The sequence below is a fragment of the Rhinolophus sinicus genome, chromosome 1 (genome assembly GCF_057876585.1).
Source record: "Rhinolophus sinicus isolate RSI-liver-muscle chromosome 1, RSI-T2T, whole genome shotgun sequence".
NCBI classification, from domain to species: domain Eukaryota; kingdom Metazoa; phylum Chordata; class Mammalia; order Chiroptera; family Rhinolophidae; genus Rhinolophus; species Rhinolophus sinicus.
Window position 1 is genome coordinate 130,572,417 of NC_142501.1, and position 18,489 is coordinate 130,590,905.

Here is an 18,489-nt window from a genome sequence, read left to right on the forward strand (position 1 = left end):
ACCGCGAGGAAGGTGTTATCTAAATTCTACATATAAAGAAACCGAAGCCCTGAAACGTTTTAAGAAATTTGCTTCGACTCCAGTTAAGAAGTTTGGGATCTGAACTCCAGTCTCTCTGACCCCAGTGCCCACATGGTTTTTACCCCCACCCCACCCCCACCTCTATCTCATCCCAGAGCTCCACTCAGCCCAGCTCCCAGCGCTGCTCAGAGGCAGCAACGGCCACCGGGGAACTGTCTGGTTGGCTAGGCATCAAGGAGGGAATATCAGAAGTCCTCTCTTATCCGGGCCCTTCCCAATTCACCAGAATTCATTTACACTTACCCAGGCACAGCATTCCCTAGTATACAGGCAGTTTGGCAAGAACCTGGATCTGCTGGGAAACCCAGTTCCACAAAGCATCCTACCCCCTGCCACCTCAGAGGTTGTCCCACGACTGTGGTGATGGCGCCACCTGTCCTGTCTTGCCGAAGATCTGCTTCAGTTTATGATGGTGTAACTCTTGCCCTCCACTCACAGGCAGTCCTTGTGTCTAAAAGATCACGGAAGGGGAAGCTGATACTAAAGGATGTTCTTTTTCAGTTAACAAAAGGTTAAAAGCAATGATCTTTCGACCTTAAGACAAAAACCTGCTTAACATTCTTGCCACTGTCTCCAAACCCAAAAGTACTGGTTCCTAAGTTTTTGAATAGAACTGTACTTCAGTCTGCTTTGGAACCAGTTTCCAGTTTCCATTTTGTTCTTTGGAATGCCTTCATGTATTTATGGCAAAGTTGATTTCAACTGTAATCACCCAAGGAGTAGGAGAAGCCTCCACGTTCAGTGTCCTGCCTAGTGGTGTGTACAGGTACGCCCTTCAAATCACTCTGGGTCGTAAAACGAAGAGTGACAACCAGAAGAGTTTCCACTATCATTTTCTAGGACCCTAAGATTATTATAAACAACAAAAAAAGCCAAAACAGTAAAAGCTTAATAATTGTATTTTGAACATCTAACTAGATCCTGAGTGCGTCCCTATTTTATTTTAAATATACACATATTAAGTTTCCTTTCTGCAAAGAGGAATTTCTAGCTCCTACTTTAAGCTCAAGGAAATTAAACCACCACACACACACACACACACACAAACCATCTCAGCCGTATTTTCACCAAAGATAATGAACAGAGCAGACAAATCCATCTGACAGGTAATTTACCATTAACATTTTGATTTCATCAGTCTAGCCACAATGCATTATGAACCGGGAAAATTAGACAAGTCAAGAGGACGATAGTATCAGTGCTTAATGTTTATTTTCCATTACCTGGCAGCACAATTATTCTCAATAACATATAACCATTCTCTAACAGAAAAACTTGAAGCATTTCACCTAATAAAACAGTATTATTAAAGTTTCGAGCAGACTCAGCCACTTGGAGGGACCATGTGCCTTTTATTGATGACTGGTGTGACAACTCAAAAACCATGCAGATGTATCACTCTGTTTAGGTGAAATGAAGGGAAACAAGGCATTCTCCGGACAAGTAACTTCTACATTCACTAAATGAAAGATGTTTTTATCCTTCCTTTTTGAATGACGTACAAAATGGAGTCATTTTTAAAATCAGTTGACAGTTTTGTGTTGGTTATCCCAACCAAAGCAATATAGGACAATCTGCTGAAACTCTTATGTCACTATGGAATAGATTTTAAAATGTCACACATACTCTGGTGCCCTAAGCCCAGTAGAAGCTCATCCAAAAATGACTGAGACAAGAATCTTAACAGACCCCACTGTCTATGGGAATTTCCAGAAATTGAGTTTTCAAAAACAGGTAAATTGTTAGAAATTAGCCTCAGACACAAATATATCTGCCATATGGGGACATTTTTCTCCCCCATGATGTGTTTTTAAAAAACAGTGAAATAAGACTTTGAAAAAAATGTAGGTTGCTCACACTTCAAATGTAATTTAAAGGTTCCTAATTTTACCACTGTGTCTCCTTTAACCAGCCATCAGACAGAGCAGCTAAGAACCCAAGAATAGCTTCAGTTTCAAGATAATGTCTTCTTAGAAAAGATAATAATTACAATAACACCAGTGCCTATGGGGGTAAAATGTAATCTCTCTCCCCCGCCCCCAAGATTTATCAGCTTTATTCGTTCCTTCAAAAAACCATCTTTTGCCTTTACTAATCCCTTCTAACATTTACTTTCTATTTAATTTTTTTCTTTTAACTTCATTTCTTCCTTCTACTTCTTTGGGTTTAATTTGCTGTTCCTTGCTGATTTACATGAGGTAAACTGTCATATTTTTTATATCATTTAGTTAAAATGTTTTCAAATTTCCATTTGATTTCTTCTTGAACTTATGGGTTATTTAAAAGTGTGTTACTTAATTTCCAAGCATAAGTGACTTTTTAAAAATTGTTATTAAATGTATTGGGGTGACATTGGTTAGTAAAATTATATAGGTTTCAAGTGTACATTTCTATAATACATCATCTATATACTGCATTGTGTATTCACCAGTCAGTTCTCCTTCCATCACCATATATTTGACCCCCTTTACCCTCTTCTACCTCCCCCTTATCCTCTGATAACCACTAAAGTGTTTTCTGTAACTATAAGTTTTTGTTTGTCTTGTTCATTTGTTGCTTTCAGTTTTATATCCTACATGAGTGGTCATAAGGTTCTTTCCTTTTTTTGTCTGACTAATTTCGCTTAGCATCATAATCTCAAGATCCATGTTGTCACAAATGGCAGTATTTCATCTTTTCTTATGGCTGAGTAATACTCCATTGTATGTATGTATGTATGTATGTATGTATGTATGTATGTATGTATGTATGTATCTTCTTTATTCAATCACCTAACAAAAGACACTTTGGTTTGTTTGGCCACTGTGAATAAATGCTGCAGTGAACATAGGGGTACATATATCTTTATGGATATATGTTTTCAGATTTTTTGGGTAGACACCCAGCAGAGGGAATGTTGGGTTGTATGGTAATTCTATTCTTAATTTTTTGAGGAAACTTCATAGTGTTTTCCATAGTGGCTGCACCAATTTACATTCTTACTAGCAGTGTATGAGGTTGTTTTCTCCACAGCCTCTCCAACACTTACTGTCTTGTTGATAATAGCCAGGTGTGAGGTGGTATCTCATTGTGGTTTTGATTTGCATTTCCCAAATAGCTAGGGAAGCTGAGCATTTTTCACATTTCTGTTGGCCATTTGTATGTCTTCTTGGGAGAAGTGTCTTCAGGTTCTCTGCCCATTTTTTAATTGGATTGTTTGTTTTTGTTGTTGTTGAGTTGTATTAGTTTTTCATATAGTTTGGATATTAGCTCCTCATCGGAGGTGTGGTTTGCAAATATCTTCTCCCATTCAGTTAACTTTTTGTTTTGCTGATGGTTTCCTTTACTGTGAAAAAACTTTTAGTATGATGTAGTCCCATTTATTTTTCCTTTTGTTTCCTTTGCCCAAGGAAATGTATCAGCCAACATATTGCTAAGGGTAATGTCTGTGAGTTTACTTCCTATATTTTCTTCTAGGAGTTATATGGTTTCAGGTCTTACATTTAAGTCTTTAATCTATGTTGAGTTTTTCTCGTACATGGCATAAGATATTTCTTTCTTTTCTTTTCTTTTTTTTTTTTTTTTTTGCATGTATCTGTCCGGTTTTTCCAGCACCATTTATTGAATAAGCTGTCTTTACCTCAATGCAAATTCTTGCTTCCTTTGCCAGATAAAATGACCATATAGGCATGAATTTATTTCTGGGCTTTCTATTCTGTTCCACTGATCTGTGTCTATTTTTATGCCAATACCATGCTGTTTTGATTACTATGGCCTTGTAGTGTAATTTTATATCAGGTAGCATGATACCTCTAGCATTGTCCTTCTTTCTCAGGATTGCCATGGCTATTCAGGACTTTTTTGGTTCCATATAAATTTTAGAATTATTTGTTCTACTTCTGTGAAAAATGCCATTAGTATTTTTATAGGGATTGCATTGAATCTATATATTACTTTGGGTAGTGTAGACATTTTAACTATATTAGTTCTTCCTATCCATGATCATGGTATATATTTCTGTTTATTTGTATCTTCTTTCTCCCTCCAGTATCTTATAATTTTCTGAGTACAGGTCTTTAACTTCCTTGGATAAATTTATTCCTAAGTAGATTTTTTTTATGCAATTGAAAACGGGATTGTTTTCTTAATTTCTCTCTCTGACAGTTCATTATTGGTGTATGAAAATGCAACCAATTTTTAAATATTAATTTTTCATCCTGACTTCACGAAATTCATTTATCCATTCTAATAGTCTTTTGGTGGAATCTTTGGGAATCTATATATATAGTATCATGTCATCTGCAAATGACAGTTTTACGTCTTCCTTTCCCATATGAATGCCTTTCACTTCTTTCTCTTGTCTGACTGATGTGACTAGGACGTCCAGTACTATGTTGAAGAAAAGTTGTGAAAGTGGACATTTTTGTCTTTTTCCTGATCTTAAGGAGAATACTTTTAGCTTTTCCCCATTGAGTATGTTGGCTCTGGGTTTGTCACAAATGGCCTTTATTATGTTGAGATATGCTCCCTCTATTTCCACTTTGCTGAGAACTTTTATCTCAAATGAATGCTGAGTTTTGTCAAATGCTTTTTCTGCATCTACTGATATGACCATATGATTTTTATTTTTTATGTGATGTATCACATTAATTGATTTGCAAATATTGAACCAATCTTGCATACCAGCATGAATCCCTCTTGATCGTGGTGCATGATCTGTTCAATGTATTGCCGAATTTGGTTTGCTAATATTTTGTTGAGGGTTTTTGCATCTATTTTCACCAGGGATATTGGCCTATAGTTTTCTTTTTTTTTTTTTTTAACGTAATGTCTTTCTCTGATTTTGGAATCAGGGTAATGATGACCTCATAAAATGATCTTCCCTCTTGGATTTTTAAAAATAGTTTGAGGAGAATAGGTGTTAATTCTTTTTTGAATGTTTGGTAAAATTCACCTGTGTAGTCATCTGGTCCCAGACTTTTGTTTGTTGGGAGCTTGTTGATGACAGGTTCTATTTTATTGGTAGTAATTGGTCTGTTTGGTTTTCTGTTTCTTCTTGATTCTGCCTTGGAAGACTGTATGCTTCTAGGGATTTATCCATTTCTTCAAATTGTCTAATTTGTTGGCATATAGTTGTTCGCAGCATTTTTAAAAAACTTTTTTGTATTTCTGTGGTGTCCATTGTCACTTTTCCTATTTGAGATTTTATTTGGGTCCCCTGTCATTTTTTTTCTTGATGAGTCTGGTTAAAGGTTTGTCAATTTTACCTTTTCAGAAAAACAGTTCCTGGTTTCATTGATCTTTTGTATTATTTTTTTCAACTCTATGTCCTCTCTAATCTTTATTATTTCTTTCCTTGTACTCACTTTGGCCTTTGTCGGCTGTTTTTTATCCCACTTCCCTTAGGTGTAAAGTTAGATTGCTTATTTGAGATTTTTCTTATTTCTTTCTGTAGGCCAGCACTGCTAGGAATTTCCCTTTTAGGACTGGTTTTGCTGTGCCCTATTGATTTTGGGTCATTGTATTTTCATTTTTGTTTCAAGGTAGCTTTTGATTTCTTCTTTGATCTCGTTGTTGACCCACTGGTTATTTAGTAGCATGTTATTTAGCCTACATGTGTTTGTTTTTCAGTATTATTCTTGTAATTGACTTCTAGTTTCATATCATTGTTGTCTAAGAAGATACTTGACATGATTTCAATCTTCTAAAATTTAGTTATACTTGTTTTGTGGCCTAACATGTGGTCTCTGTTGGAAATGTTTCATATGCACTTGAAAATGATGCATATTCTGCTGGTTTCATGTAAAATGCTCTAAAACATCAATGAAATCCATCTGGTCTAGTGCATTATTTAAAGCTGTTGTTCTCATGTTTATTTTCTGTCTGAAAGATCTGTCCATTGGTGTCAGTGGGGTGTTAAAGTCTCCTACTATGTGTTACTGTTGATCGCTGCCTTTATGTCGGTCAATATTTGTTTTATATGTTTAGGTGCTCCTATGTGGGGTGTACAAGTGTTTACTGGAGTGATGTCTTCTTGTTGAATTACTATTCAATAATTACTTTATTACTATGTGATGTCTTTGTCTCTTAGTACAGTCTTTGTTTTAAAGTCTATTTTGTCCAATATAAGTACTGCTACCCCAGCTTTTTTCTCATTTCCATGTGCATGAAATAATCTTCTTCCATCCTGTTACTTTCAGTCAATGTGTATCTTACAATCTGAAGTTGGTATCTTGTAGACAGCATATGCATGGGCCTTGTTTTCTTATCCCTTCAGCTACTGTCTTTTGATTTAATCCACTTACACTTAAAGTCATTATTGATAGATACATTTATTATTGCCATTTTATTATTCATATTTTTATCTTTCTTTGTTTTCTTTCTTCTGCTTAAAAATGTTCTTTCAACCATTTCTTGTAATACTTGTGGTAATAAATTCCTTTAGCTTTTTCTTGTCTGGGAAGTTGTTTCTCTCTTCTTCAATTTTAAATGATACCCTTGCTGGGTCAAGTAGTCTTGGTTGTAGACCCTTGTTTTTTATTACTTTGAATATTTCCTGCCACTCTACTCTGGCCTGCAAAGTTTCTGTTGAGAAATCAGCTAATGGTCTTATGGGAGGTCCCTTGTAATTAACTAGTTGTCTTTCTCTTGCTGATTTTAGGATTCTTATCTTTAACTTTGGCATTTTAATTATGATGTGTGTTGGTGATGACCTCTTTGGGTTCATCTTATTAGGAACTCTCTGTTTCCTGGGCTTGTACAAGGTCCGACAATTAAGTTCACAAACTCATCCTAGAAAAAGTGCTATATATCTCATTGCTGAGTATCACTATGGTCACCTTTGAAGCACTGCACTGATGCCAGCACTTAGCCCACCCTTCAAAGTAATTTGGAACTCTTTTTCTGGAATGGCCATCAGAGCTGTTGTCGTACTACCCTTAATGTCCTGAATGTCATCAAAAAGTCTTCTTTCAATATTTCCTTTATCTTCGGGTAAAGAAAGTCATTAGGGGCCAGATCAGATGAGTAGGGTGGGTATTCTAATAAGTTATTTGTTTACTAGCTAAAAACTCCCTCACAGACAGTGCCATGTGAGCTGGTCATTGTCGTGACACAAGAGCCATGAATTGTTGGCAAAAAAGTTCAGGTCGTCTAACTTTATCACGCAGCCTTTTCAGCACTTCCAAATAGTAAACTTGATTAACTGCTGGGTCCAGTTGGTACAAATTCATAATGAATAATCCTTCTGGTATCAAAGAGAGATTAGCAACAGTGTTGCAACCAGTTCGTGGACTTAATTGTCAGATCTTGTATGTCTATTTCTTTTGCCAGGTCAGGGAAGTTTTCAGTCGTTATTCCTTCTAATAGTTTCTCTATTCCTTGCTCCCTCGCTTCTCTTTTCTCCTTCTGGTACCTCTGTAATGTAAATGTTGTTACACTTGATGTTGTCCCACAGGTCTCTTAAACTATCTTTTTTGTTGTTGTTCTGATTGGGTGTTTTCTGCTATCTTGTCTTCTAAATCAGTGATTCAATCCTCTGCTTCATCTAATCTGCTGTAGATTCCTTTTAGTGTATTCTTCATTTTAATTATTATTGTATTATTTATTTCTGACTGGCTCTTTTTTAATGTTTTTTATGTCTTTCTTTATGCTTACTACCTCTTTGTTGAAATTCTCACAAAGTTCCTTTAGCATTCTTATAACGAGTGTTTTAAACACTCTCTCTAGTAGATTGGTTGCTTCCATTTCCTTTAGTTTTATTTCTGGAGGTTTCTCCTGTTTTTGGAGGGGGGAGGGTTGTTTTTTGTTTTGTTTTTAATTTGGGACATGTTTGTTTTTTCATTCTGGCTGCCTATGTTTGTTTCTATGTATTAGGTAGATCTCCTGTGTCTCTCAACGTTTGCCGGGTGGCCTTATGTAGTATGTGTCCTGTGTACTCCAATGGCACAATCTCCCTGATCCCCTGTGCATGTGTTCCAGGAGTGTCCCTTGAATGTGTGTTCTCTTATAGTTGAGTCTTGAGTGCTTTTGGCAAGTCAATGGGTGGGATTGACTCCCAGGGTGACAGAGAATTTACAATGCCCACAGTGTATGAACTGCTGTGTGGTGGCTGACTCCTCAGAGAGGAATTTGCCTCCATGGGCTCTAGTACCTGTTCAGATCACCCTTTGGGTGTGCCGCTTGTGGGTCTAATGAGGGTAGTGCTCTGGTGTACTGATGGTGGTTCTGGGTGTGTTGTTTTGGTGTCTCTTGGGAGGAGCCCCCATGCAGGCCAATTTCAACTTTGCCTGTAACCAGCCTGCAGCTACCCAGTAGGAGCTATAAAGCTATATGTGGTTAGCTGCTGCCTATGCTGGACCTGGAGGCATGTGACAGTGCCTCCCTGGAGGCATGTGACAGTGCCTCCCTGGAGGCATGTGACAGTGGCCTCACAGTAAACCAAGTCCGGCCACCACCAGTATTGGCCCTGGAGCAGCTTAGCAAAAGGCCCAGGGCCCCCTAGGCCTATTGCCACTCTCCAGCTGCCCATAAGGCTCAGCTATTCTAAGAGCCTCCTTAGGTGCACAGGCCAGGCTGCTGACCACATGCTGAGAGTGCCTTCGGCAACACAGCACTACCATGTTTCCCTAAAAATAAGACCGGGTCTTGTATTAATTTTTGCTCCAAAAGACACATTAGGGCTTATGTTCAAGGGATGTCATCCTGAAAAATCATGCTAGGGCTTATTTTCTGGTTAGGTCTTATTTTCGGGGAAACACGGTAGCTGGGTGGGACAGGGTCCCAGAGTCACAGGGTGTGGCCAGCGATTAACAGAGATTCAGTTCTTGCGCCAGTGCATGGCCTGTGACCACTTCACAAAAAGCCCTGAGAACACTACAGCCAGCCACCTCTCGCCTTGGGCTCACAGCTCCCCAAGAGCCACCCAAAAGAGGCTCAGCACAATCTGTGGCTCACTGCCCACCACCGAAAGTTTTCTGGACCGCTACTATAAAATGCTTGCTGAGCTTGTGGGGTGTGGCCAGCCTCTCATTAGCCGAGAGAGCCCCAGGTGATACAGCAATAGCTGTGCAGTGCGGGGACCCAGGGCATCACCAAGGTGATGCTCATGTGCGGATTTTAGCAGATCAATGCGGTCTCAGACTTAGCCTTTGGGGGAGGGTTCAACATAGAAAAGATGATGCCCTCCTGTAAGTTACACATAAGGCAGGCTCCACACAGGGATAATGGCTGCTTGTGCGTTTCGAGTCAGCCTGTTTCACATTTCCGCCCCTCCTAAACGTCCTGATGTAGCCTCTTCTTTATATCCTTATAGTGGTTCTGTTCAGCTAGGGTTCAGATGATTCTTGAGGTTGCTTTCTCTATAATTCATTTGTAATTTTGGTGGGTTCCTGGGATGCAATACAGGCATAGTATCTACCTAATCCACCAAGGGGGCCAGTCACAGGCAAGGCTGATATTGGCCTGCATGGGAGCTCCTCCCAAGAGACACCAGAAACAACACACGCAGAGTATTAAGCTATATCGCTTAATATTCCCAGGTCTACATTATCTGCAAAGCTATTGCTGAATCCAGGATTGTATTTACAGCATTCCTTTCCTCGACCAGTCTGTTTTTTTTCTTAACCTGAGGGGGAATGTCCATTTTGAGATTTCTGAATATATTTTCTATTGTCTATCAGACATCACTGACATATGTTCCTGGATTCCATCTACAAGTTCTTGAAGAAGCAGGAGAATACTGGGATGTGGTTGGTCTGGTCCTGGGGAGTTATTTAAAACTCCATTTCTTTTCATGGCTTTTCTTGGTGCTATTATTACATCTTTACATTATTTATTTTATATGTCCCTATTCGAAGATTATGCTGCTTGCTGGAGATGGAAGCCTTTTTTGTACTTCTTGATCTGCATATAGCTTAAAAGGCACTTTTTGTTAACTAGAATGTTCTTAAAGTTCATTGGGAATTTAAATCTTCTAATATTTTTATAAACTTGTACTGTTGTATGATCATTTTGATCATATGCTCCACAAAGTCAGTTTTAGTTCATCCTTTGGATCTGTGTTCATCAGAGGGCTTCCTATGCAAGTATACCAGTTTCCTTTTCTTCCTCCTTTGCCTCTCATTGTACACTTGAAATCTCACATTTTTATACTTCTTACTTTCAATTCAGCGGTTACATGTGGGCTTTCTTGTCATTGCCTTGGAAATTTAATTTAAGCCATGTTGATGAGTTTAGCTTCCTGCCAAACAATCATCCTCTCTCAGGAACCTGTCATTCTGTTATTGCCATACATAACACTAACAATAAAAACAATTACCATTTATTATACTTACCTTACCACACTTCCAGAGGTATACTGGTAAATGTTTAGAAACTGGCACAAAACACACACACACGTTTATTGTAAATTTTACTGATATAAATAATATACAATACTCTATTGCAAATTCCACATAATCAAATTATTCTCAAAGAATGCTTTTTTGCCAAACTCCTGCAGCTGTCCTACAATTGCAACTGATGAATGAGTGTAATTTGATATGAATGTCAGCTGATATTTTCATTTACATTAATAAGACAAAAGTGAACAATTAAACATGTATGTAAGAACTCTCATTTGTCAATGACGTATCTGACTGCTTTGCTGAGTTAGATAATAGCTTTTTTTGTGTTTTTTTAATCCTGGAGGAATATTTCCTTAACTTTTTTGTTATTCACAATGTAATGGCTATAGACACATTTTTAAATTTAATCTGTATTAATATTCTTTCCATCGCATTCGTAAGCCTAGACAAATCAATCATTGATTTGGTTTAAATATCACATGGCCACCTTCAAATTACCATGATGTCACTCAATGTGGAATTGGGAAAAGATTAGTAAAGTACACCATTATATAGTATTTCCACTACATAGATAAAAACATAACCTTAAGAACATGTAAAAAATAATAATAGTAAAATGTTACAAAATAAAGAACTTACACGTTACTACTGTCTTTTTTAATGATGCTCACATCTCAATTTTTAAAAATGTATGAAAATCCATAGGGTCCTGCATCATCCCTTTCTTTTGCATATAAAGCTATTTGCTGGAGAATTCAGGCCCTTTGACCTGGTTTCTCAGTCTGGATTTTATTTCATATTCCTGATATAATTCTCTGTATTTCCTGAAAATTGGAAGTTGGATGCAGAGCCTGATTCAGATTCAAGGCTCAATTCCTTTGACAAAGACTATATTAAGAGGTCTTGTGTTCTTTCATCAGGAGGCATGCAGTGTCTAGTCATTTCTTTTTATGATGTTAGTAGCTATTGATGCCTAATACTTATATTTACTAACTCAATGGAGGGCATAAAATGGGTGGTATTATATCATTTCTTTTTCAATTACTAGTTGGAATACTTCTACATAGAGATGCTTACCCTCATCTGCCATTGCAGTTACCCAGTGGTCAAGTGCATGCAGAAAAGACAGGATAAATGCTTCTTTCTCTTTATTTACCAGTTTTCAAGAAGATAATTCAGTATCATTATGAATTCATGGGTTAAAACATATTAATGGATTTCAATTCACTGCAATCATTCTCATTATTGAAACTCATGCTATCCTCTTTGGCCAGTGGAATCTTCTTCAAGTTGCCTCATCCTTTTGACAAGATCCTAGTAATAGCTAGCTGATGGCTTCCTTGCTATCTGCTATGACAAGATCTTCCAGGGTCATCTTGTATATTTCTGAAGTACAAGATGGAATCAGCCACATCTCTAAAAAGCTTCATTTCTTTTAATAAGAAATTATATTTCAAGGTCATAATTTAGGTGCTAGAGATGCTCCCTGGGTTGGTCATTTTTCTAGGTGTTTTCAGTGGACAATTTATAATAGAGTACACGTATGTATGTGTAAATAAACCATCCCATGACTTCATATTGATACTCCCAATTCAAATTAAGACTACAGAGTATTTACTTATTATAACTGTGACTCCTCTCTTCCATTATGAGAATCCGGATTCTCAAGGGCTCAGGGGATAGCACATCCCAGAGTATCCATTTGTTTAATTTCCTATTACATACACAACAATCAGAATAATACCAATATGGTTGCTGAAAACATTAAATGTTTTGCATGTTCTCCCCATTCTTTCATTGTAAAATTTGTACTAAACTTTATTTGTAAGGTTATATGTGGTCATTAAGGACTATATAGTCTCCCTTTTAGCCCTCATTTAGTCTTATTTTTATACACAATTAAATATTTAATGCAGTCCTGATGTTGATGTCTCTAAGACATTTTAGTAATCTGAAACCCATTCTGTAATAGATTCTTAAAGATGTGATCATGGAAAGCATTTTTTGAATTCGTAAATGCTGATAACATTTGTGTTGAGTTCACCTACTCAATATAGGTGTATATCACCTACTCAATATAGGTGTATAAAATTAAATACACACCATGCTTAAACAAAATGTGCCTTTTATACTTGCAAGTCAGTTTCATTGGACAGAAAATCCTTGACTAACTTTCCTTGAGAATCTTAAATATATTGCTCCATTTTCATCTGGTGTAACATGTTGCTGTTGAAAATTCCGATAATTTAATATTTTCCCTTACAAATCACATGTGCTTTTACAACAGATGCCTAAAAGATTTCTTTTTCTTTACAGTTCAGTAATTTCACTGGGCTATGTCTTGATATTGGTCACTTTAGGTCAATGTTAGTTATTTCATGTGTTATTTCAATACAAAATTTCAATTTCTTTTCTAATTTCAGGAAAGTATTATTGAAATAGTTTTAATGTCTTTTGCTTACCTTGGTTTATGAACTATTAATCCTGTTTGATCTTTTTTGCCTATCTTCAATGTCACTTTTAATCTTTTAAAAAAATATTTCTTTAAATCTTTCATTTATGATTTAAAATTTTTCTTTTATACTTTGTTTCTTTTAAGGCATTATCTATTTGCTCTTATGTTTCTACTTACATTCTGAAATATTTTCTAATTTCAACACTCTTTCCTGAGTTTTGCCATCTTATGTCTAATAATTCATGTTCTTTCATGTCTTACATCATTTCTTACAGACCTTGAGCTCAGTTTTTGGAATATAGTTTTCTTTTGTGGGCATGTTTTTCTGGCATGCTTCCAATTTCCATACGGGTGTTACTCTGCTCCTTATTATTTTTTCTTACAATTTTATATGGAATTTGGCCTTGATACTATTATTTTGCTCATTTTTATGTGAAATTAATTTTCCTGAACTTTTGGAATAAGATAGGATTCAGGAAAACTTTGTTAACTTCACAGATTCATTCTTGTGTTGTTTTTGCATTGTGTTAAAAAATATGGCAGCTTGACTTCTGGGATTTCTTGGCTCTAACTTCCGTTCCCCACTTCTATTTAGACAATCTCTTTTGTCTATTGTCCTTATCCTGTCCAATTTTGATTCCACTCTCAGCAACTTTTCTCCAGTGTGAGGTCTTGTCCTGGAAGGGAGCTCTGGCAAGTTCGTTTTAAGAATTCCTAGGAGCTAGTGTTTCAGCCCCTTCAGTCCTTGTGGTTATATTGTGGTTCTTTTGTTCTGAGTCTATCAGATGTTACCCTATTGTTTCTTTCTTGCCTCTCTCTCACACAGATACCAATATCATTGCAGATCTTGGAGCTGTTGGTGCTTTGTCCTGACCTGCTCGTATTCTGGAGGTTGTGAGGATATCTGTTACCTATTTACTCTCAGTGGCATTATATTGTTGTTTTAGTGTGGAAATTGAAAAACTATGCTGTTTCTACCATCTTCCCAGAATCCTCCATACATTTAATTTTAATATGGGAAGTATGATGTGGATTACTTGTGTGACCATTACAACTGTTGTTAAATACATTCTTTTCTGACAATTTAGTTGTAAATGTCCCATTTCACATTTTATTGTTTCATGCTAGGATGATCCATCTTCTGTTTAAAACTAGGCCTTATCAATTGAATTTATGCTTCATCAACGCTTTCAACATTTCTTGTATTTATTTGACCAACTTGCCTTACTTCAACTCAACAAGTACTCAAGAATAATGTCATTCTCAATACATGCTACCCAATTATGTAGCAGTAAATCTTAGCTAAATCTCTGTAGACTGGCCTGAGTACACTAGTAGCTGACTTGAAAGGTACACGAATAAAACTTCTAAAACTGACCATGTTGATTTCACCTACTCAATATAGGTGTATGTCACCTACTCAATATAGGTGTATAGAATTAAATACAGACCATTTGTCATATTACCAATCTTAAGACTATAAACATGAGTGCAGAGATTGTTTTGCTTACCTTTGTTTTGTATCCCCAGAGGTTACCACCATGCTTAAACATCTCAAACAAATTCACTGAATTTGTTGAATAAATGGGATCTTAGTAGATTGTTTATATTAAACTCTCTTTCCAACCTTTTATGCAGATGTTTCGGTACTACCTATTATTTAAAACAGCAATTTCGTATTATCTGATGTTGGCTTTGTGGAACCATTAACACCAATTGAATATGCTATAGGCACTTATGAGAGTGTTAAGATGGGTAAGAAGGTTCAGTCAATGTTACTAGCAATGCTCAGGCAATCAATCTGGCTAATATAACAGGTCAAGAGTCAGGGACATAATCAGAGAGGGCAGCCTTAAGATGTAGCCAGATGTCAGAAGCATCACATCATATCTGTTTCCCTTACATAAAGGGCTGAATTCAGGGAACCTCACAGTCACAACTGTCATCCAAAGATATTTGGATTCCCCCTTATAAAAGATTTAGTTTCCCTCTCAACAGGGCTGTGGAGGCTTCCCACAGGCCTTTGATTCCTCTTGAAGTCCACACTCTCCTAGAAACATGGACACTCTGGAAACAAGGGCCTCAGTAAGTCCCAATACAGTCTGTGACTAGCCACTCATCTGATTTTCTAAAGCAAACACGAACTGCTGACACGGAAGATAAAGGGAAAACAGATGAAGAAATGACACAGAAAGAAGCATTTCATGTTTCAATGTACTCCTTAGTGAGAATATGGGAGAAGAATGTTAGTTTTACTAGATGGCAAAGCTTCTTTACCCTATGATTTAAGTCTGAACTGAAGCATTTTGTCTAGGGGTTGGGTTAGTTAGAGTACCTAACAAACTACTGGGCTCCCTACCTAGAAATCTTAAGATTAGATATTAATAGAAAGCCTTTACAACAGGGTTGAAAATACATGAGTAGCATCTTCTTCAACTAGAGCACTGTACGTGTCAAGTATGCACAGAAGTACCAGCTCTGAAAGAATTTGGCCTGGGACCCTTAAAATAAACAATCATTTTGATTTAAAAAGAAAACAGCTAATCATCTAGTCTATGGGATCTGTATACCATGTTCCTGTCCATACTTTAGCAAGTAGCTGGTGAAATCGTGTGCAGACCTAGTGATGTGCTTTGAGACTACCAACAATTTCCCTGTATCTGTCGCTCGATTTCAGTTTCCATTTAAGAAGAAATTTTGTATGTAGGTTCAAGAGCTCTATTACTTCCTATAGGGCATTATTAAAAATCAGGAGTAAATACAGGTGAAGTAGCTTAGACCTCAAAAGAAAGCTCTAATAAGAATCATTTCTTTCATTAATTGTTTAGACACAATGTCTAAAGTAAGATTTCAGAAAATCTTTCTCACCAAAGTGAAAATTCCTAAAATGTAAGAGTATTGTGACATACATCTCAGAAATGTTATCGCATAGTACAACGTTCTAAATTTCCCAGAGAATAGTGTCAACTGAAGCTTTTTTAAAGCCACAGTTTCGAACTGATTTTTGATGGAGTGGTATTTGAAGTCAAATCACATTTACCACCCTTCTAGCCCCCAATGAGAACACATGGTAGGACTAATATTCAAAGTTTGGCAGACCTGTTATAAAAATGTGTCTCTCTCCTTGCTTGTAAATTCTTTCAGAGTCCTATACTTACGCGACAAGCATTACAGAAAACTATGAAATAATATGTAAGGTTTTTTAGGTCATTCATGTCTTTTTTGAAAAAAAATTTGCATTTTGCAATTGCTTATTCCTCACAATCAACCTTCTGGAACAGTACTGCCCAGCTGAATTTTCTGTGAGGATGGCAACCTTCTATAGCTGCACTATCCACAGTGGCCATCAACTCCATGTCACTACTGAACACTTCAAATGTGGCTGCTGTGACAATTTTTAAGTTTTATTCAACTTTAATGAAAATTAAATTGCCAAAAGGCTGCTGGACAGCACAGTTCTAGAACACCAGTTAAAGCAGATATCCACACTAAACAGAGATGAACATGCAATGGACTGCCTAGGAATGTCAGTGGGTGGAAAAAGAACCACTAAAGTCTGATTATTTGCCAGAGAGGGAGAGGAACGCTGGATTGCTATCTATCAACTAGAACTAGGAAAGACCAGCAGAAAGCAATAGCTACCCACTGCCAACCTCTGTATTCCTAATAGATGCACATAATATATAAAAGAAAATAAGTTTCAATATGCCACATAAATAAAAATTAACTTAGCTTGAAAAGAGTGGCACACAAAAGGTAGACAAATTACTTGTGTCTTCCTTAAATGATATTCTTTGAACACGACAGAATAGTGATCACAAACTTTAAATAGAAATAATGGAACTAATCAAGGTATTTCTTCCTTTCAGCCTTAAGCTTATCATCTGTGTCACTAACTGGACATATGGCCTTAGGCATTCACAATCATTCTGGGCCTCCATCAAACCAAACTGTGAGTGTGAGGGTCCCTACTGGTCCTGTCTTGCTTTACACATCAATGAGACCAGTTATACTTGAGTGTCTAAGATTCCCATTTCTCTTGCCTAAATAGAAACCATCTCTCAAAATGCTCAGGAGGAAAAAGGAGTCCTTGAGTGCTATGCTGAATCTCCAGTGGGTACTCTACCATGACCTCATAGTGGTTCTCATTTCCCCTCTGCAAAAACCCCCTCTGAGAAGAGCTGCTACAGCATCAATTTGTCATTCTGATGTCACTATGGATTTCACCAACTTTACAAGGTGCCTTACATTACAGGTTTCAATGCTGCTTACAGTGTGAGCCACAACTATAGAACTATGTGAAAGATATAGCAACCAGCATTAATAATTAAAAATCTTAACCAAAAACTTTTCTGAAAACATCAAGAGAGGAAGTAAAATAAAGGGAGGGGACGGTTGATTAGAAAAAGTGAGCACCCAGACTTTTCTAAACCCGTATTGTAGTGGTTTGTTAAACGGTTACCTTGTTCTACAAGTGCTCTGTTTATGAGAGTGCCATGAGAGTGCTTTTTTCTTTCCTTTTTTTTCCTGTGGGAGAAGGGAAGCAATGAAGGAAATGAAAGAGTTCATTTAAGTGCCATATTCACATAAGGCTAATTTGTAAAAGCTCAACCCAGCTGAATATATTTACAGCCATCATTGGTCCACAAAACTTCAGTTGAGAAGACTAATTGAGATTCTCCAGGAGAACTGCCTTGTCTTTAGTAGTTACAGAATGTCTCATTAGGCATTCTGTACTTCCCCCTTCTCTAGAATACAAAGTCTGACTCTGCTTGGCCTGGGTTTACAGCTTTTGAATTTCCAATAGAATCTAATACACCATTATTGTAATACTGTTGATTTTGTTTTGCAGCATACTTTGCATTTTGTTTGTTTGTTTGTTTCAAACTAAAGCTGCATTTAACAGGACTATATTAGCTATATCGGAATACTGTTTTAAAAAAACTAAAACTGTGCCCACTCCAGGATTGTAACATACAGACTCAAGTTCTTATTTAACACCTTCTCTAGCCTTGCACCAGAGAAGTGCCTTCTATAAAAGAGGATCACGAGAGCTGATGGCTGGAGTTCAGAGGCTAGTAAACTCCATAAAATCTTATTTTCTACCCATTTTCAATTCTCTATTTAGATGCAATATTTGAGCATTTGACTTTTATTAGACCAGTAAGAGCGTGACGGCCATTTGCCTATTTTTATTTTTTCTTCACTAAAATGACATGTGGTAGGCTCCTCTGTGTGTTTTAAATGCCTAAAGATGTTGCAGAAATTAGTGTCATGGGAAACTACATGTTTACTTTAAGTATTTAATTAGAAGCCTCTCCCATGAGCTGGAAAAAATCTTCTTGGCATAATTATGGAATAGTATTTTTTCCCCTCTCACTGCTATCTAATATCTAATATTATAGGCTTACAAAAAAAACACGGGATGAAACTAAAATAGTATAAAAGACTCCAGGTCTCTATCCTTACTATTATTGATGAATTTTCATTTGTATATAAGCAATGGCACACGCACACATGCATGCACGCGCACGCACACACACACGCACACACACACACACTTACATACACATGTATGTGTGTATATAACACATCTGCCTAAGCCTGAAGTATGGCTCAATTATTCCA

The 18,489-nt window shown here is 36.9% G+C and overlaps 1 protein-coding gene across 1 annotated transcript in view; it reads right to left on the bottom strand.

Annotated features, from left to right (window-relative positions):
* Positions 1-421: 421 nt before the first annotated feature.
* Positions 422-18,489, bottom strand: part of ARHGAP12 (Rho GTPase activating protein 12) — a 133,325-nt gene continuing 115,257 nt past the window's right edge. Inside the window, exon 20 of the mRNA XM_088789599.1 lies at positions 422-532. Coding sequence (XP_088645725.1) covers positions 514-532 — 19 coding nt within the window. The 3' untranslated portion in view covers positions 422-513. The remainder of the gene's footprint in view (positions 533-18,489) is intronic.